We start from the raw sequence: 21,193 nt of genomic DNA, 5'->3' as shown, positions 1-21,193 counted from the left end.
ATTTTGCCATCATATCCAATAAAAGATCTTAAAATGAAAAAAGGGAACTTTATTTTCTAGAGCTGTCAGTCAGGATTATTGAGAGCATTCCCCCTGATTAAGGACAACCACCATCTCCCAGAGTTTCCTCAGTTTCGTGTCCATTGAGTTAATGATGCCATCCAACCATCTCATCCTCTGTTACCCCGTTCTCCTGCCTTCAGTCTTTCCCAGCATCAGGGTCTTTTCCAGTGGGTCAGGTCTTCATATCAGGTGGCCAAAGTGTTGGAGCTTCAGCTTCAGCAGAATAAGAGTAACTGGCACCAGATGTAATTTGCAGTCAAATTCACATCAACTGTAAAGTTAGTCAAAGTATTTGGGACTGCAGGTGCCTAGAAGACATGCATGTTCTCTTTGGAGGATGAAATCTTCCTTCTAGTTTTCAAAGAATTTCCTCAACTAAATTTTCAAGGACAGTAAACATTAAACAAAGTTAACCAAATACATGAGGAAAGAAAGACTATAAATGAAAACCAATAGAAATAGATCCACAGTGAGTTCACATAACATTTCAAGCAACATAAGTAACGGTAAAACTTAAGAGTGCTTTCTTGCTGGTACCTGGACTAAGCCAGGGTGATGACTATCACTTCATCTATTCAGTATCCTGGAATCTAAGCCAGGACTGGGGGCTTCCTAGGTGGCTCAGTGGTAAGAGTCCGCCTGCAATCGCAGGTTCGATCCCTGGGTGGGGAAGATACCCTAGAGAAAGGGAATGGCAACCCATTCCAGTATTCTTGCCTGGGAAATCCCATGGACAGAGGAGCCTGGCAGGCTACAGTCCATGGGGTTGTGAAAGAGTCAGACCTGACTAAACAACAACAGGCCAGGACTGACGTTATAGGGTAAGAATAAGAAAAGAGCAAATAGCGTCATAAGTAATTGCAGATGAGATAATCATACAGGTAGAAAATCCCAAATTATTAAAGCAACAATACAGCAAATCAGTTGTGTTTCTTTATACTAGTCAGCATAATTAAAACATATATATATACTTACACTAAACAACTCAGTTTTTTCAACATATAAGCTGGGGCACTGAGGGTAAGGAGAAGAGATGAAAGTGGCAACTATAAATTTAAAGAGACATTCTCTTCGTTTGTAATATGTAAACCATTGGATACTGATTGAGAAAAAGTAAAAAAAAGTCATGTATAACTTTGATTATACAATTGAAGTTTTGAACAGTGACTTCATTTTTTTTTTTAAAGGAACTTTCGTTAAGATATGTTGATATTGGCTGTGGTGGTTATTTTAAGTGTTGTCTTTTAGAAATAAGTACTGAAGTATTTGTGAAGCGATAGGTTCATAAAATTCAATAAAGTATAGAAAGGGAGGAGTTGATAGGATATATGGTCTTGTGGTTTTGGAGACTATGTGATAGATACAGGGGTTCATTATACTGTATGCATAGTACATATATATGTATAGTACATTATACTATACATACATTGAGCATGTTTGAAATTCTGCATATCAAATATGCAAATAAGAAAGTACAACTGAAATCAGAATAACATAAAGGAAGTTAAGAGTCTTAACAAAAGATGTTCGAGTCCTTTTTGATTACAAAACTGTCTAAATAGATATTTGGCTTGAAAGATCCAAACTTGTAAAAACTGTCTGCTTTCAGAACTTACATACATAGAATTAGTATATTCCAAGTAAATTTCCAGTAAGCTTTTGGTGTAACCTGAGAAACTGATTCTGCTATTTCTACAGCACTTTAAAGGCCCAGGGATTATCTAGAGCAGGTAAAAGCAAACTACTGCTGGCTGGTTTTTTTGTAGAGTTCTGTTGGAATACAGCTATGCTTGTTTGCTCATCTGTCATTTGTGGGTGCTTTGTGCGGGGACCAGGATGGCCCACAAACTTAAAATACTTACTTTTCTGGCCCTCAGTGAAATAGCTGGCCAACTGACACTTTGGTCTTGGGTCTCTGAGGCCAGGTGGTTCTCAAAGTATGTCTTGAATTAGCTGATCAGCAGCAGCAGCACCTGGACATTTATTAAAAATGCAGATTCTCAAACTGTACACTAGACTTATCAGGTGTGGGACCCAACAGTGTGTTTTAAGCCAATTAAGAGAACTTTTGGTGTATAATTCTGAGGTAAAGCAAGTTGGGCAGAGTAGCTCTTCCAATTATTAGGATTAATTATAAAGCTGTATGAAGGCATTTTTGCCAGAATAATTAGCCAATTTAGTTTGCAAATAGGTAACCTATCAGCAGTATAACAAAGCCTCCAAACTTACAAAAGAATTTTGAGTAATAAATTTAGTAAGTGGTATTATTTATGAAGAAACCTAATTTCTTGGAGGTATAGTACTATAGTAGTGATCATGTAGTGACATGATATTCTAACAAAAAGCCTGAATATAAAATTGTTCTTTGTAAAATAACATTTAATACAGTTAATATAAATTAGGATTCCAGTGGATTTTGAAACTGAATAAAATTATTTGAGATTATTTACATAAGAATAAATGTATAAAAATGGCCCAAAAATAAAATGAGAAGTAAGTATGATAATGAGAAGAACTTGTCTTACTAAATACTGACTTTTCTAGTAAGAGACTGTAATTGAGACAAAACAAATTTGGCACAAAATAGATCTAGGTATGTTTGGGAAGTTACTGAATAGAAAGAAGTAGTTCAGTTTAGAGGAAAGGGGAATGTTGATTTACCATTAAATAAAAGATTTATCAAAAGAGAGATCATAGACTGAGAAAATATTACATGTATCTCTAAGTAAAGAGCCAAACTATAAGTTAATGTGAATGGACAGCCTTGTAGAAAGTGGGCAGTGAACAAAGGATATAGATTATTTACATAAAAGGAAATCTAGATGATAATAAGCATATTAAAAGATGTTCAGTCTCTCTAATCTGAGAAATAAAAATTTAAAGTACACCAGGTAGATACTGGTTTTTCCCCCTTCCCCCATTGTAGTATTTGTATAACAAGCAAGCATGCTTATTATGCAAATATTGTACATCTGCCTTGAGTGGAGGTGCTGAGAGTCTTGTTACTACCATTGGGATTGTGATTTAATCCATCCAGACTTTTGCTAAAGTTTAAAATATATTTACCCCTTTACCCAGTAATCCCTGTGAAATAAATGAAACTAATGTGTAAGGATATATGTTCAGTGATGTTTTTTATGGTTGTTTTTGGTATTGGTAAAAGGTGAATACAACTTAAAGTCCTTTATGAATGATAGGATTGTGTTAAAGTGATGACTGTATTTGAAATATCTTGTTAGTGTCAAAAAGAATGAATTGGCCTTAATTTCTTTAAAGAGATATTTACAGTATTAATTGGAAAAAGTAAGTTGCAAGGTAATATCTCATTTCTGTTAAGAACAAAAACAAGCATGACAGTGGTTCATGCTTATGTTTATATGCTCATGGAGAATGATACAGGAGGATGTATTTTTAAATGTTGTTTGCTTCCAGATAGGATGGGAATAAAACTGACCAGGGAAGAAGGGAATTATTTAATTTTTTAAAAATGCTACTTAACATTTCACTAGTTGCAATTAAACAAATGGTTTTTTCCCTCCTGTTGAATGTGAGCAGGTTATTAGCAGACATGTTTCTTTTTTCCAGATTTCCTCCTTAGAAAAGTTTTCTGCTCTGTAGAGCAGGCTTGAAGAGTTAATATAGCAGTTCATTATCTCCTGGACTTTTCAAGTTTTTTTGAGCGAAGAGTCAGGCACAGTTCAGTGGATATCATATACTGCTCTTGAAACATTTTTTCTCTACAGTAACAAGAATATTTTGGTTGAAACTGTTGCAGAAGTACATTGTGAACAATCTGTGCAGTTAAGAGTAGAATCAATAAATGCCCAGATTTTAATTTTTAATAATTGATGTTTTATCCAAACTGTTAAAAGTTTATCCAAACTCACACTCAAGTCTTTCTGTTCTGTTTCTCTCTTTTAATAGCTCCATCAGGGCACCGTCCCTGTTTCTTACACAGTAACAACAGTGGCACCACATGGGATTCCCCTCTGCACAGGCCAGCACATCCCTGCTTGCAGTACACAACAGGTCCCAGGATGCTCTGTGGTTTTCAGTGGACAGCACCTCCCTGTCTGTAGTGTGCCTCCTCCAGTAAGTCTGTGCAGTGCTTCTATAGAGTGGCTAAATATGTTATATCAACAAAACACAAGAAACTTGGAGCTTTTCACTTTCAAGTAAAAAAATGCAATTTTATTGCAACAGAAAGCTCAGTTGCACCTGTACAGTAACAGTTCAGTAGAATTAGCTTTAAAACTTGATATGTTTTTACATTAATTAAATTACACATATTTTAACATTCTTTGAAGGTCAAAGCATGTTCCTTCACATGTCTGCACTGTTTATAATTAAACCTTAATAAAGATTGTCCTTCAGGTTTTAACTTAGGATATTGAACTGATTAGTAATAAAGTCTCAGAGAATTTGGTGGTCAACATTAATAGTCTCAGCACTTGCTGGGTTTTTAATAGGCACTTTGAGTTGCTTAGACTTACTTATTCCATACTATAGGAAGCCTGTGATGAAAATAGTACCCTCATTTTCTAAATGATGAAATTGAAAATGGTGTGCTTAATATCATAGAAGCAATTAGCATGAGAAAACAAGAGTTCATACTCAATTCTTTGCCTCTTATAAGCTTATACTTGATCCTTTACCAGCCCGTAGTTCAGCCCTCTTATTTGAAAACTAGGTTGCTGAAAACCAAAGAATTTAAATGACTTGTTAAGGTCAATAAAGTCTTCAAAGTAAAGCACTTTGCTAAATCTTAATATAATCCTAATAATCTTGTCTGAATTTGGGATTAAAACAAACACATACATACAAATACTAACACCAATTTAATAGATTAATTTACCCATGCATGGTTTCTCATTAATAGATTATAGAACCAGTGTGCTAAATTAGCAAACTAAAATATTGAGAGATCATAAAGCATTTAGTTGTGAATTGCACTCTTAGAAATAAAAAAAATCTACAAGATTGAAAAGGACAGCTTCTTGGAAAGTAGTAATGTCTGCTACATTTTAAGCCAAGTGGGAAGAGATTCCTTCTCTGGCACTTACCCTTTATTTTCTTAGGTATTAGAAAAGCTTAAGTAAAAGATAAGTGTTTTGACTGATTTGTAAGAGCTACGTAAAATCCAGAATAATTACTAGTTACCATTTATTTTACTAATAAATGCAAAAATGCACAAGTATCTCATTGTTACTATAGGTTATTAAGACATTTTTATGATTCTGGGAGGACTGTGGCAGTAACATTTCGATCTGATTGTATAGTATTTTTTTAAATTACTATATTCTGATACTCTCAACAAAAAATAATGATTTCTTTTACAGATGCTTCAAGCATGTTCTGTTCAGCACTTACCAGTACCGTATGCTGCATTTCCACCCCTTATTTCCAGTGATCCGTTTATTTTACATCCTCCCCATCTTTCTCCTCATCATCCTCCTCATTTGCCACCTCCAAGCCAGTTTGTCCCTTTCCAAACACAGCAGTCACGATCGGTACGTATCTTTTTTGTCTTTTAACTTTTACAGAATGTTTAGACATAAAAGACAGATTAATTTAATAGATGTTTAAGTTATCATTTAAAAATTGTAACTATGACACTTTCCTGGTTCTTAAAAGAACTAAGAATCCCCACACATAGAAATATATATAAGCAATAATTGTACCTACAGTTACTTGGTTTATTAAGTTTTTCTAGTTATTTTATATGAAACTTGTCTAATCAAATTTATTCTTTTGTATCTGCAATCCTTTGGAAATTGAATCTGGAAAAAAAAAACAGTTCTAGTTTTTCCTTTCATACGTTTCTAAAATGGGAAAATGAAAATATTATAAAAATGTTTATACTTGTTAGAATAATATTTATATTAATTTAAGCAAGTAAGTAATCCTTTGAACCTCAATTTTTTTTTTTCCAAAGTCTGGCTTTATGCTGTGTTCTGATGAAAAGTAGATGAGATACTCTGTTAGCATAGTGCACTCTGTCCTGGAGCTGGAATATAGCTGAGAAGCATATTTCCAGGGCCTGGAGGGATCAGTTGGAGGAAACACACAGGAAGAAGACTCCATTGTATTCTAGACAGGCCAAGTTGAACGTCTGAACCATGATTAAAGGAGAATAAGGGAGAGAACATATGGAAATGCTTTGAGTGGAAATGGCCTTGTGAATGGAGCTTGATGGTTTACCCTAACAGAGCCTGACCATGCTTTACTTAGGATTTATACACCATGCTTAGTCTCAAGAAGAGGTGAGAGATGAGCTTACTTGGCTGCTTTCCTGAAAACTAGGAGCCAATTACGACAGAAGTTTGGCTAATCTGAAAAGTTGAAACTACTCCCACAAGAAAATCTTTTATTAGAATCAGGACAGGATTCATGCCAGGATGTTCCTTAGGAAGCTTCCAGTACCTGGGAATTCAAGGTTAAAACTAAATTTAGCCATCATACAAGCATACATAAGCTTCCAAAGTAACTGTTAGCAGTTACTTGTATTTGAATAATGTGTTGCTGTTCTCTTAACTGTGGGAAGAAGTTAGACTAACATTTAAGAATACATGTTCCCAAGAGATCAGATTGAAAACATCAGCCCCAAAATGTGTACACAGATGTTCATAGCAGCATTATTCCTAATAGCCATAAGTAGAAACATTCCAGTGTCAATTAACTGATGAGTGGATAAACAAGGCATGGTATATGTATCCAGTAGATGATCATCCAACTCCAAAAAGAACAAAGTACTAATATACAAACTACAAGATGGATGAACCTTGAAACCATTCTAAGTGAAAGAAGCCAGATACAAGGGCCACATCCTGTGTGATTCCATATATATGAGATGTCCAAAATAAGCAAATGTATAGAAATATAAAGTACATTAGCAGTTGTCTAGAACTTGGGAAGGACTGAGGGAAATTAGATAGTGGTGATGATTGTACAACTCTTGTGAATATACTAAAATCCACTGAATTGTACCCCTTAGCAGGGTGAATTTTATCTCAAGCTATTTTTTTTTTTTTTAAGTTTGGGGGGAGGGGGCAACATAGGCTATGTGCTTTGCAAAGCACTGTGTGCTTTCTGAACATTGTCTTGGTGTTCAAATCACACTTCGGAAGTAGGCTGTGAAAATGTCAGTTCTACAGATGACAGATTAAGTAAGGTTCAGATTAAGTAATTTCTATAAGAGCCACAGGGCTCATTATTTACAGCACCAAGAGTTTGTCTAGTGCCAAAGTCCATAAGGTTTCTACTATAAAATAACTTCCTGCTGTGTTCTAAACTATTTAGCCCTAGTTCCCATTTACAGTGTACACCATCTTTGATTTCATCTGTTAAAAGTTGTGTCTGAAATTGATGTAGTTCAGTGTGCTATGACTTAAGTAACTTCAACTTTTATGTAACTGGCTTACTACATGACTTTTTGTCTTTCCTTATATCATTTTTAAGGGAAAGTTCAAATAGTGAAAGAAATGTATCCATTAGTGAATAGTGGAAATGTGTAATAACATGTTTTGAGAGATTTTCTTATTGAAATTCAGTTAAAGGCAGTAAGATTTTACTGTAGGCTGTATGTCCACATGTATGAATTTAGATTGATGTGAACATCAGGAAATGCATGACCCCAAAGATATCTTTGGGTTTTTTTAATTTTTGTTATAAAGCACAGTCTGTCTGTCTGAACACTGGAAGTATATTTGTTTGCTTTTTCCCCCACTCAGCCTCTGCAAAGGATAGAAAACGAAGTGGAACTCTTAGGAGAACATCTTCCTGTGGGAGGTTTTACTTACCCTCCATCTGCCCATCCCCCGACATTACCTCCATCAGCTCCTTTGCAGTTCCTAACACATGATCCTTTGCATCAGGAGGTTTCGTATGGAGTAGTAAGTTTTCATTCATTGTTATTAATTTATTGCTTGCTTTGGTAACTAACTTGTTTTGAGTTCTGCTTCAGTATAACTCTACATGTTTCAAATTTTAAATGTATTCTTGCAGTCAGTTGGAAAATTGTGTGTAGAAGCACACCTAAGAGTATTCTTGTTTTAAACTAGTTGCCGCACCTTTGTTAACATTTAAGAAATACTAAATACCCTTGAACAATAAATAACTTCCTAGGTTTTTGAAAAAGAAGAGCCTTTATTCAGCACCTGAAAAAGTTGTGGATATGGAATGATCTTAAATTGTCTTAACATTCTTTCTCTACAGCCTTATCCTCCATTTATGCCTCGGAGGCTCACAGGACGCAGTAGATACAGATCCCAGCAGCCCATACCACCACCCCCCTACCATCCCAGCTTACTACCATATGTGTTGTAAGTTCTGTCTTATTTTTTAATGAGTTCTGAGTTTTGACACCCTTGAGATACTCTTCCCTTTATGAACAGTTTTATGTGTCTTAGATACTTGTTTTTATTTGATGTTAAGTGGTTGGGGTGGGGGTCCATTGAGCAAGGTCAGGGGAGAAGTAGGGGCAGGGGTGCACCAGAAGTCAGGTAGAGAAGCTTAAATGGTTTGCCTCTTTCACAGCAGGCATCACTTGCCACTTTCCATGGTTATCTAGCACTTAATGCTGCCACTTCTCTCAAGGGAAGTGAGAGAGAGAAGTTATATCTGTGCCTTAGAAATACTCTGCTAGGATTAGATTTATAACAGACACACCCATAGGTGAAACATCATAGTTCTTTTTATCTTTCTTGTGAAGTGAAGTCTAGAATTAGGTGATTCAGACATGGTCTGTTAGCTCCATAGCTCAGGAATGGGTCTGCCATCCTCAAAATTTTATGGCTTCCTTGCCTGGAAAATCCCGTGGACGGAAGAGCCTGGTGGGCTGGAGTCCATGGGGTCGCTAAGAGTCGGACATGACTGAGCGACTTCACTTTCACTTTTCACTTTCATGCATTGGAGAAGGAAGTGGCAACCCACTCCAATGTTCTTGCCTGGAGAATCCCAGGGATGGGGGAGGCTGGTGGGCTGTGGTCTTTGGGGTCGCACACGACTGAAGCGACTTAGCAGCAGCAGCAGCTGCATGATATAAGATGACTTCTCAGGCTCTGGCCATCACATCCACATTCTAACTAGCAAAAATGAAACCGAATCTCTCTGCCTACCTGCTTCCTCTCAAGGATAATTCCTAGAAGTTGCATGTATGACTCCTGCTGAGATCCTAATGGTTAGAATCTAGACCCATGTCTGTAAGTACTTCTAGAAAGGCTAGGGAATGTTGTTTTTGTACCAGAGGGCTATATGCCTATATCATAGTATTTTGAAAATTATATCTTTATTATCTTAAAATCAGATACTATAAATCTCCCAATTTTGTTCTTAAACTGATTTTATTTAAAGTCTTTTGCATGTCCATATAAATTTTAAAATCAGTTTCTACTTGAAAAAAGCTGGAATATGGTAGGGATTACGTGAAATCTGTAGATGAGTTTTGAAAGGGAATTGACATCTTTAACAATATTGAATCTTCTGACCTACTTATATGGTATATTTCTCTCTCTATTACCTTCTCAAATTTGTCCTAGCAGTATTTTTACAATTTTTATTTTACAGGTCTTTTGTTTATTGCTAGTAAAATCAGTTTCTTTAAAGGGTTGTCACTGATCAACACTGACCATTCTTTATCTCTGTAGCACTGGCCATGTTCTTCTCATCCTATTCATTGATATAATTCATTAATGTATCAATCCTTGTGTTGGTTATTTTCACTGCAGATCAATGCTTCCAGTGCCACCTGCAGTGGGCCCAACTTTCAGCTTTGAATTGGATGTGGAAGATGGAGAAGTAGAAAATTACGAGGTTAGTAGATGAACTGTGAGTTGATTTGGGGAACTTTGTATGCATAAAAATACTGTACTACTCAACTCATTCATCTAATTAAACACTAGGTAAATCCATTGTATATTTCAAGATACAAATATGTCAAAAATTATTTCAACATGTACCACATAGTTATGATAACAAGATAGACTGGTGTTCTCTATTAGAATTACATACAATTCCTGTGAGAGAATGTAAATGAGAAAATGAATTATGATTGGATGTTCTGAAAACATTTTGCGGCCACAGAAGTGTGAACAGTCAGTTCCTGAGGGATGGGAAAGCTTTTTCATGCCAAAGATTGAGGCAGGGAAATGCTGGGTATTCTTGAGGAAGAACATAATATCTGGCTAAAGTGAGAGGAGAAACTGGAGATTTGATTGAAAAACTCAGCTGGTTGTGTTTGAGTGCCCTGTGCTTTCCCTGGTACAGAATGAACATAATTTTGAATATTGTGAGAGGAAGGAGCCACTAAATATTTTGGTGTTTATCGATCAGATTGCTGTCTTAAAGAGTCAGAATTATAATTTGTAGCATGAAGAAATAGATGAAGTGGTTCAGAGTTGGTGGCGGGGTAACCAATTTTTACCAGACAGTAAATTATAAAACCATGCAAGTTCTGAACTATGAAAACTTGAAGTAGAAAAGAATACACTTTGAAAAACATTTTAACACTAGAATCAACAGGATTTGATCATTGAATGGTTTATGGTACTGTCAGGGTTGTGAGTGAGAGGGTTGCAAGAGAAGATGGTCTGCAAAAGGACTGCAATAGCTCATGAAGAGGGCTGACTCCAAGATGCCAGGGCAAATAGACAATACCACTTAATGTAGATGATGTTGACATTGTTATATTATTTGAGGTTTGGAGTACAGTGGTCAGTTAAAGGGTTGGAAGACATGTTTGGATCTGGAAATGTTGAATGTGAGTGACTGTGACTTTGGGTACTGCTGGCTGGCTACTGCTTAGCCCAGCCTCACTCAATCTCTATACAATATAAATATTGGAACAGGTTTTTTGTTATTTGTTTTTAGGTAAATGGAATCTGGGTACAGAGAGGAAAGACACACACAGTCTCACAGCATCCCTCCCCCTTTTTAATGCATGTGGAAGAAATCAGGCCAAATGCTATATTCTTTTGTCGTTTTTAAAATGCTGTTATGTTACTTTCTGCATGTACAGTCACACTTCAGTGTCCTTTGGATTCCAGTCTCAGATTTCTTGAGAAATGGGCTATAATAATTTTATGTTTCTACACTGTTTATGCTAGTTTTGAACAGAGTAGTAAGAAAAGGAGTTGGTGATCCTTTAGGCATTCTGTACTAAAATTATCATAAGTCATATTGCTGAAAGCAAGACAGCTCTCTTGTTAAACAGATCATATACATATCAGTGGTAAAAACAGTGATACCATCCCAGTAAAAGAAAAATATTTTGTGTTTGGCGTTCGAGTCTCTTTCTGAATTATATTTCGGGTTGACTATGTTTAATCTTCTGCAAAGTCGTACTTTAATCCAGTCAAGAAAGTATTTGCTGTCTGTGGTTTTATTGCATAGTGTGCATGCCTCCAGCACTCCCTATTCCAGAGTACTCATCATTTTTTGAGTCTCTCCTGTGCATCCTTGCTTCAGTGCCTTTACTCCCCTTGATTCTTCTTAAGAACTCTGCCCACTTCTTGCACATGGCTGTCTTTCAAGACCCAGCTAACGCTGCCTCTGTGATAGGCATTTCTGGTCTATCCCCAGGTCTGTATGAGTCTCTCTCCTTCTTGCCCTCATAGGTGTTATACAACTATGCCTAATTATTATGTCCTGCCTTCAGTTGTCTTGCCTTCTGATCATGTAGATTTGTTAAGGGCTCAATATCATTTTACTCTCCATCCAATAAGGCCTTAACATAGTAGTCATAAATTGTATTAGTTGACCTAAGTGTCCTGTAGAATATAAAATAGAGGTATAAAAGATATATCACCTATATCATAAATTTTATAGCTAATTGTAGTCAGCATCGATAAAATTTAACAAGTTACCATCTATTTAGCATTTAGAGACACTGAGGGGCATACATGGGGAATGGGGACAGGGTCTTTTAGGTGACCCATTTCTCCAAATAAAGCTGTACCAGAAGTAGCAGCAGTTACTACAGCACTGATTATTGAGTCTACAGAAAGTTCAACTTATTCCTCTCATTGTCCATCAATGTTTCTTTGTTACCTATTCTCTTAACCAGTGGTAGCCTTAAAAGAGGGGGTGGGGGGCAAGCGACCTGTACATGGCTGCCTGATTATAGAAAGCAAACGAACAGTTAGAACTATGGAAAACCAGGAAAATGGAGGGACTAGGGTAAAATCAATAAACATAATAGCTACAATGTGTTGAAACTTACCACCTGAGTTAAAATCCATGAGTTCATGAGTGATACTTCAAAAAAAAAAAGAAAAGAAAAGAAATTCGTTGGTCTTATCCTTCCTATTTCATATAAATTATGCAACTAAGTATAGTTTGATATGAGGCAGTTGATCAATATAAGAAGCATTTTATCTAATAAAAAGTAATAGAATATTACAATTTTTAATGAATTAATGGATCCTAGGCAGTGTTCATCAGTGCTAACTAACATAAAAACAAGACATGCTGAGCTGTATGATGGAAATAGTAAAACCTTCCAAATTTTAGGAAGTAGAGGGGACAAGGAATGTATTAAACCACAGGAATAGGTGTGGGAGGTTCAGTCATAGGTGTGGGGAGGTTCAGTCAGCAAAATTCAGACTGGGAACTTCTACAGGCCATTGACCTGGTTTCTGTAACAAATATAAGAGTAAAAATAGATACTTGAGACATCAGACATTGGTAACATGAGTTTATTTGGATCCTAATTTGAATAAACTATTTCAAAGAGTATTGAAAATAATTGAAACAAAGATATTTAACATTAAGGAATTACTAGTTTGGAAAGTGTAATGATGGTTACTGTTGTTATATTTTAAATAGTCTTTTAGTTTTTAAAGTGCTGGTGGTTCTCAAACCTGGGGACAGTTTTATCCCTTAAAAGGTATTTAGCAAAGTCAGGAGATACTTTTGTATAGACCATCACACATGGGCTAAGTTGCTTCAGTCATATCTGACTCTTGGCGATCCTCCTTGCCAGGCTCCTCAGTCCATGCGATTCTCCAGGCAAGAATACTGGAGTGGATTGCCATTCCCTCCTCCAGGGGATCTTCCAGATCCAGGGATTGAATCCGTGGCTCCTGCATTACAGGCAGATTCTTCAGTGCTGAGCCACTGCAGATATTGTAAAGACGAGTGTTACTGCTGAACATCCTACAGTGCATAGGAAAACCCCCTACAACAAAACTGTACCCAAGCCTCAAGTGTCCAAAATACTGAGGTTGACGGACTACCTTAAACATAAAAGCAGAACTATTTTACCAGTGAAATACGATGTTTTAGGTTTCTTTAAAATAATGTGGGTGTAGGAGTGGACAGTGAAAAATGAAATAAAATTAGCCATGAACTGTTGAGCCTGGGTAATGGGCATATGGAATTAATTCCTTTATACTATTTTTCTACTTCAGTATATATTTAAAATTTTTTCCATAATAAAGCTAGTTTTAGAAATATATATGTTGGAATATAAAATTCAAAGAAGGATATGCAGATGTCTTTCTTTCCCTTTGTAGGCCCTGTTAAACCTAGCAGAGCGACTGGGAGAGGCCAAGCCTCGAGGACTGACTAAAGCAGATATTGAACAACTTCCTTCTTACCGGTTCAATCCTAACAACCACCAGTCAGAACAGACTTTGTAAGTACATTTTTCTGACATCTTTCTGTATTAAATTTCCTTTTCCACCTTCATGAAATAAAAGCTTTAAAGTCAAAGATAACTTGAAGGTAAGTTATGACTGTTTTCATAGTCTAGGCTTGTGCTGTCCAATAAGATAGCTGTTAAAGTTAAAATTTTTAGTTGTGCTAGCCAGTGATGCTATATCAGAAGATATAGGTATATGGCATTTCTGTCACCTGAGAAGGTTCTAGACAGTGCTGTTCTGGATTTTTATGTTGCCTACAAATCTTACGGGTTTTAACTCTAGAATGTTTTATATTAGATCGAAAAGTCTCATACCTGTAAAATTTGAGGGATTTACCTAAAGATTCTGCTTATTATAGCATCTTTCTTAATAGCAACTACTGAGATACAGTTCACATGTAAAGTGTACAATCCAGGGGGCGGTCCTAAGATGGCAGAGGAATAGGATGGGGAGACCACTTTCTCCCCCACAAATTCATCAAAAGAACATTTAAACGCTGAGTAAATTCCACAAAACAACTTCTGAATGCCAGCAGAGGACATCAGGCACCCAGAAAAGCAGCCCATTGTCTTCGAAAGGAGGTAGGAAAAAATATAAAAGACAAAAAAAGAGACAAAAGAGGTAGGGACGGAGCTCTGTCCTGGGAAGGGAATCTTACAAAGAGACAAGTTCCAAACACCAGGAAACACTCTCACTGCCGAGTGTGTGGCAAGCCTTGGAAGCACAGAGGGCAACATAACAGGGAGGAAAAATAAATAAATAATTAAAGCCCACAGATTACGAGCCCAGTGGTAACTCCCCCAGCAGAGAAGCAGCGCAGATGCCTGCACCTGCCACTAGCAAGTGGGGGCTGGGCAGGGAGGCGTGGGCTGCATTGCTTAGAGTAAGGATCTGGCCTGAATGCCCCGAGGGCAATCTTAGCAAACTAACTTGGGCTAGCAAACCAGACTGTGGGATAGCTACCACGTGAAACGCCCTAAGACACCGCCAGGCCTGCGCACAAAACAAAGGACTGAAGAGAATTAGCCAGCTGCAGACCATCCCCCTCCGGTGGCAGGCAGCCAGAGCCGGAAGGGGGGCAATCGCAGCCCCACAGAGACATTATCTACCAAACTGCAAGCAGGCTTCTTTGCTAACTGAGACATCTTGGGGTCCTGGACAGTCAACATCCGCCTGAGAAGGTGTGCCGGTTGTACACCCAGCAAACTGAGTGGCAGGGACGGGGGAGGCAGTAAGTCGCATTGGCCGTGCTTGCCAAACACCTCATCACCTGAGCTGCTTGGACCTGGGAAGGGCACAAAACACAGGCCCAACCAAGTCTGCGCCTCTGAGGACTACCCGAGTGCCTGAACCTGAGTGGCTTAGACCTGGGAGGTACATGCAGCCCAGGGCCAGCCTTGGACAGTTCCCAGCAGAGCAACCTAGAGCCTGAGCAGTGTGGGTAGGGAGGGCACACGCGCCGTGAGCGGGGGCAGGCCCAGTGTGGCTGAGGCACTGCGAGCACTCCGCCAGTGTTATTTGTTTGCAGCATCCCTCCCTCCCCACAGTGTGACTGAACAAGTGAGCCTAAAAAAGTGTCCACCACCTCCCCCTTTTTATCAGGGAGGAAATCAGGCACTGAATAGACCAGCAAACAGAAGAAGCTAAAACAGAGGGAACTGCCTTGAAAGTGACAGGTGCAATAGATTAAAACCCTGTCGTTAGTACCGACTACATAGGAAGGGGCCTATAGATCTCGAGAAATATAAGCCAGACCAAGGAACTATCCGAAAATGAACTGACCCCACACTGCCCACAACAACACCAGAGAAAGTTGTAGATATATTTTTACTATTTTTATGATCATTCTTTTTTTTTTAATTTTTAAGTCCTCTATTACTCCTTTAATTTTCACTTTTATAACCTACTATGACTTTGAAAAAAAAAAAGACCCTGTTTTTTAAAGTAAACTTCATATATATATATATTTGACTTTTTTTTCCTTTCTTCTTTTCTTTAATATTGTATTTTTGAAATTCCAAACTCTAGATTTTTAATCTTTGCTTTTTGGTATTTGTTATCAATTTTGTACCTTTAAGAACCCAATCTTCAGTACCCATTTTTACTTGGGAGCGAGATTACTGGCTTGACTGCTCTCTGCCCCTTTGGACTCTCCTTTTTCTCCACCAGGTCACCTGTGTCTCCTCCCTACCCCCTCTCTTCTCTACCCAACTCTGTGAATCTCTGTGTGTTCAGATGGTAGAGAACACTTAGGGAACTGATCACTGGCGGGATCTGGCTCTCTGCTTTTGATTCCCCCCTTTTATCCTCCTGGCCACCTCTGTCTCCCTCCTCCCTCTTCTCTTCTCTGTATAACTCCGTGAACATCTCTGAGCAGACCAGTTGTGGAGTGCACATAAGGAAATGATTACTGGCTAGCTTGCTGTCTTGTCTGTCGATTCCACCTGATCTCCCTCCTCTTCTCTTCTCCATGTAACTCTGTGAACCTCTCTGGGTGTCCCTCACTGTGGAGAGACTTTTCATCTTTAACCTAGATGTTTTATCAACAGTGCTGTATAGAAGGAGAAGTCTTGAGACTACTGTAAAAATAAGACTGAAAACCAGAAGCAGGAGGCTTAAGTCCAGATCTTGAGAACACCAGAGAACTCCTGACTCCAGGGAACATTAATTGACACGAGCTTATCAAACGCCTCCATACCTACTCTGAAACCAAGCACCACCCAAGGGCCAACAAATTCCAGAGCAAGACATACCATGCAAATTCTCCAACAACACAGGAACACAGCCCTGAGCTCCAGTATACAGACTGCCCAAAGTCACTCCAAAACCATTGACATCTCATAACTCATTACTGGACACTTCATTGCACTCCAGAGAGAAGAAATCCAGCTCCACCCACCAGAACACCGACACAAGCTTCCCTAACCAAGAAACCTTGACAAGCCACCCGTACACGAGGAAACTCCACAATAAAGATAATTCCACAAACTGCCAGAATACGGAAAGCCCCCACCAAACACAGAAATATAAACAAGATGAAGAGAAAGAGGAATACCCAGCAGATAAAGGAACAGGATAAATGCCCACCAAACCAAACCAAAGAGGAAGAGATAGGAAATCTACCTGATAAAAAATTCCTAATAATGATAGTGAAAATGATCCAAAATCTTGAAATAAAAATGGAATCACAGACAAATAGCCTAGAGACAAGGATTGAGAAGATGCAAGAAAGTTTTAACAAGGACCTAGAAGAAATAAAAAAGAGTATATAATGAATAATGCAATAAATGAGATCAAAAAAACTCTGGAGGCAACAAATAGTAGAATAACAAAGGCAGAAGATAGGACTAGTGAAGTAGAAGATAGAATGGTAGAAATAAATAAATCAGAGAGGAAAAAAGAAAAACAAATTACATGAGGACAGTCTCAGAGACCTCCAGGACAGTGTTACACGCCCCAACATTCAAAGCATAGGAGTCCCAGAAGAAGAAGACAAAAAGAAAAGACCATGAGAAATTACTTGAGGAGATAATAGTTGAAAACTTCCCTAAAATGGGAAAGGAAATAATCACCCAAGTCCAAGAAACCCAGAGAGTCCCAAACAGGATAAACCCAAGGTGAAACACCCCAAGACACATATTAATCAAATTAACAAAGATCAAACACAAAGAACAAATATTAAAAGCAGCAAGGGAAAAACAACAACACACAAGGGGATTCCCCTAAGGATAACAGCTGATCTTTCAATAGAAACTCTTCAGTCCAGGAGGGAATGGCAAGACATACTTAAAGTGATGAAAGAAAATAACCTACAGCCCAGATTACTGTACCCAGCAAGGATTTCATTCAAATATGAAGGAGAAATCAAAAGCTTTACAGACAAGCAAAAGCTGAGAGAATTCAGCACCACCAAACCAGCTCGCCAACAAATGCTAAAGGATCTTCTGTAGACAGGAAACACAAAAAGGGTGTATAAACTCCAACCCAAAACAATAAAGTAAATGGCAACAGGATCATACTTATCAATAATTACCTTAAACGTAAATGGGTTGAATGCCCCAACCAAAAGACAAAGACTGGCTGAATGGATACCAAAACAAGACCCCTATATATGTTGTCTACAAGAGACCCACCTCACAACAGGGGACACATACAGACTGAAAGTGAAGGGCTGGAAAAGTATATTCCATGCAAATAGAGACCAAAAGAAAGCAGGAGTAGCAATACTTATCTCCGATAAAATAGACTTTAAAACAAAGGCTGTGAAAAGAGACAAAGAAGGCCACTACATAATGTTCAAAGGATCAATCCAAGAAGATATAACAATTATAAATATATATGCACCCAACATAAGAGCACCACAATATGTAAGACAAATGCTAACAAGTATGAAAGGGGAAATTAACAATAACACAATAATAGTGGGAGACTTTAATACCCCACTCACACTTATGGATAGATCAACTAAACAGAAAACTAACAAGGAAACACAAACTTTAAATGATACAATAGACCAGTTAGACCTAATTGATAGCTATAGGACATTTCACCCCAAGACAATAAATTTCACCCTTTTCTCAAGTGCTCACAGAACCTTCTTCAGGATAGATCACATCCTGGGCCACAAATCTAGCCTTGGTAAATTCAAAAAAATTGAAATCATTCCAAGCATCGTTTCTGACCACAATGCAGTAAGATTAGATCTCAATTACAGGAGAAAAACTATTGAAAATTCCACCATATGGAGGCTGAACAACACGCTGCTGAATAACCAACAAATCACAGAAGAATTCAAAAAAGAAATCAAAATATGCATAGAAACGAATGAAAATGAAAACAACCCAAAACCTGTGGGACGCTATAAAAGCAGTGCTAAGGGGAAAGTTCATAGCAATACAGGCATATCTCAAGAAACAAGAAAAAAGTCAAATAAATAACGTAAAGCAACTAGAAAAGGAAGAAATGAAGAACCCCAGGGTTAGCAGAAGGAAAGAAATCTTAAAAATTAGGGCAGAAATAAATGCAAAAGAAACAAAAGAGACCATAGCAAAAATCAACAAAGCCAAAAGCTGGTTCTTTGAAAGGATAAATAAAATTGACAAACCATTAGCCAGACTCATCAAGAAACAAAGGGAGAAAAATCAATAAAATTAGAAATTAAAATGGAGAGATCACAACAGACAACACAGAAATACAAAGGATTATGAGAGACTACTATCAGCAATTATATGCCAATAAAATGGACAACGTGGAAGAAATGGACAAATTCTTAGAAAAGTACAACTTTCCAAAACTGAACCGTGAAGAAATAGAAAATCTTAACAGACCCATCACAAGCACAGAAATTGCAACTGTAATCAGAAATCTTCCAGCAAACAAAAGCCCAGGTCCAGACAGCTTCACAGCTGAATTCTACCAAAAATTTAGAGAAGAGCTAACACCTATCCTACTCAAACTCTTCCAGAAAATTGCAGAGGAAGGTAAACTTCCAAATTCATTCTGTGAAGCCACCATCACCCTAATACCAAAACCTGACAAAGATGCCACAAAAAAAGAAAACCACAGGCCAATATCGTTGATGAACATAGATGCAAAAATCCTTAAGAAAATTCTAGCAATCAGAATCCAATAACACATTAAAAAGATCATACACCATGACCAAGTGGGCTTTATCCCAGGGATGCAAGGATTCTTCAATATCCACAAATCAATCAATGTAATTCATCACGTTAACAAATTGAAAAATAAAATCCATATGATTACCTCAGTATATGTAGAGAAAGCCTTTGACAAAATTCAACATCCATTTATGATTAAAAACTCTCCAGAAAGCAGGAATAGAAGGAACATACTTCAACATAATAAAAGCTATATATGACAAACCCACACCAAACATTATCCTCAATGGTGAAAAATTGAAAGCATTTCCCCTAAAGTCAGGAACAAGACAAGGGTGCCCACTTTCACCACTACTATTCAGCATAGTTCTGGAAGTTTTGGCCACAGCTATCAGAGCCAAAAAAATAATAATAAAAGGAATCCAAATTGGGAAAGAAGTAAAACTCTCACTGTTTGCAGATGACATGATCCTCTACATAGAAAACCCTAAAGACTCCACCAGAAAATTACTAGAGCTAATCATTGAATATAGTAAAGTTGCAGGATATAAAATCAACACACAGAAATCCCTTGCATTCCTATACACTAATGAGAAAATAGAATGAGAAGGAAACAATTCCATTCACCATTGCAACGAAAAGAATAAGATATTTAGGAATATATCTACCTAAAGAAAATAAAGACCTATATATAGAAAACTATAACACTGGTGAAAGAAATCAAAGAGGACATTAATAGATGGAGAAATATACCGTGTTCATGGATCGGAAGAATCAATATAGTGAAAATGAGTATACTACCCAAAGCAATCTATAGATTCAGTGCAATCCCTATCAAGCTACCAATGGTATTTTTCATAGAGCTAGAACAAATAATTTCACAATTTGTATGGAAATACAAAAAACCTCGAATAGCCAAAGCAATCTTGAGAAAGAAGAATGGAACTGGAGGAATCAACCTGCCTGACTTCAGGCTCTACTACAAAGCCACAGTCATCAAGACAGTATGGTACTGGCACAAAGACAGAAATAGAGATCAATGGAACAAAATAGAAAGCCCAGAGACAAATCCACACACCTATGGACACCTTATCTTTGACAAAAGAGGCAAGAATATACAATGGATTAAAGACAATCTCTTTAACAAGTGGTGCTGGGAAAAGTAGTCAACCACTTGTAAAAGAATGAAACTAGAACACTTTCTAACACCATACACAAAAATGAACTCAAAATGGATTAAAGATCTAAACATAAGACCAGAAACTATAAAACTCCTAGAGGAGAACATAGGCAAAACACTCTCTGACATAAATCACAGCAGGATCCTCTATGACCCACCTCCCAGAATACTGGAAATAAAAGCAAAAATAAACAAATGGGACCTAATTAAACTTAAAAGTTTCTGCACAACAAAGGAAACTATAAGCAAGGTGAAATGACAGCCTTTGGAATGGGAGAAAATAATAACAAATGAAGCAACTGACAAACAGCTAATCTCAAAAATATACAAGCAAGTCCTCCAGCTCAATTCCAGAAAAATAAACCACCCAATCAAAAAATGGGCCAAAGAACTAGACATTTCTCCAAAGAAGACGTACAGATGGCTAACAAACACACAAAAAGATCCTCAACATCACTCATGATCAGAGAAATGCAAATCAAAACCACAATGAGGTACCATTTCACACCAGTCAGAATGGCTGCGATCCAAAAGTCTACAAGCAATAAATGCTGGAGAGGGTGTGGAGAAAAGGGAACCCTCTTACACTGTTGGTGGGAATGCAAACTAGTACAGCCACTATGGAGAACAGTGTAGAGATTCCTTAAAAAACTGGAAATAGAACTGCCTTATGACCCAGCAGTCCCACTGCT

At 37.5% G+C, this 21,193-nt stretch overlaps 1 protein-coding gene across 6 annotated transcripts in view; it reads left to right on the top strand.

Moving 5' to 3' along the window:
• Nucleotides 1–21,193, top strand: part of RNF38 (ring finger protein 38) — a 137,281-nt gene that overhangs the window by 98,971 nt on the left and 17,117 nt on the right. For 5 of the 6 annotated variants that reach the window (XM_052644603.1, XM_052644602.1, XM_052644606.1 and 2 more), the window contains 6 exons: nucleotides 3,988–4,155; nucleotides 5,403–5,573; nucleotides 7,794–7,955; nucleotides 8,278–8,384; nucleotides 9,789–9,873; nucleotides 13,575–13,696. In XM_052644603.1, the coding sequence (XP_052500563.1) occupies nucleotides 3,988–4,155; nucleotides 5,403–5,573; nucleotides 7,794–7,955; nucleotides 8,278–8,384; nucleotides 9,789–9,873; nucleotides 13,575–13,696 (815 nt within the window). The remainder of the gene's footprint in view (nucleotides 1–3,987; nucleotides 4,156–5,402; nucleotides 5,574–7,793; nucleotides 7,956–8,277; nucleotides 8,385–9,788; nucleotides 9,874–13,574; nucleotides 13,697–21,193) is intronic. The other variant, XM_052644604.1, reaches the window with a different exon arrangement.

The sequence above is a fragment of the Budorcas taxicolor genome, chromosome 8 (assembly GCF_023091745.1).
Source record: "Budorcas taxicolor isolate Tak-1 chromosome 8, Takin1.1, whole genome shotgun sequence".
NCBI classification, from domain to species: Eukaryota; Metazoa; Chordata; class Mammalia; order Artiodactyla; family Bovidae; genus Budorcas; species Budorcas taxicolor.
The sequence above is the reverse complement of the archived record's forward strand: the minus strand, read 5'-3'. Positions and strand labels throughout refer to the sequence as shown.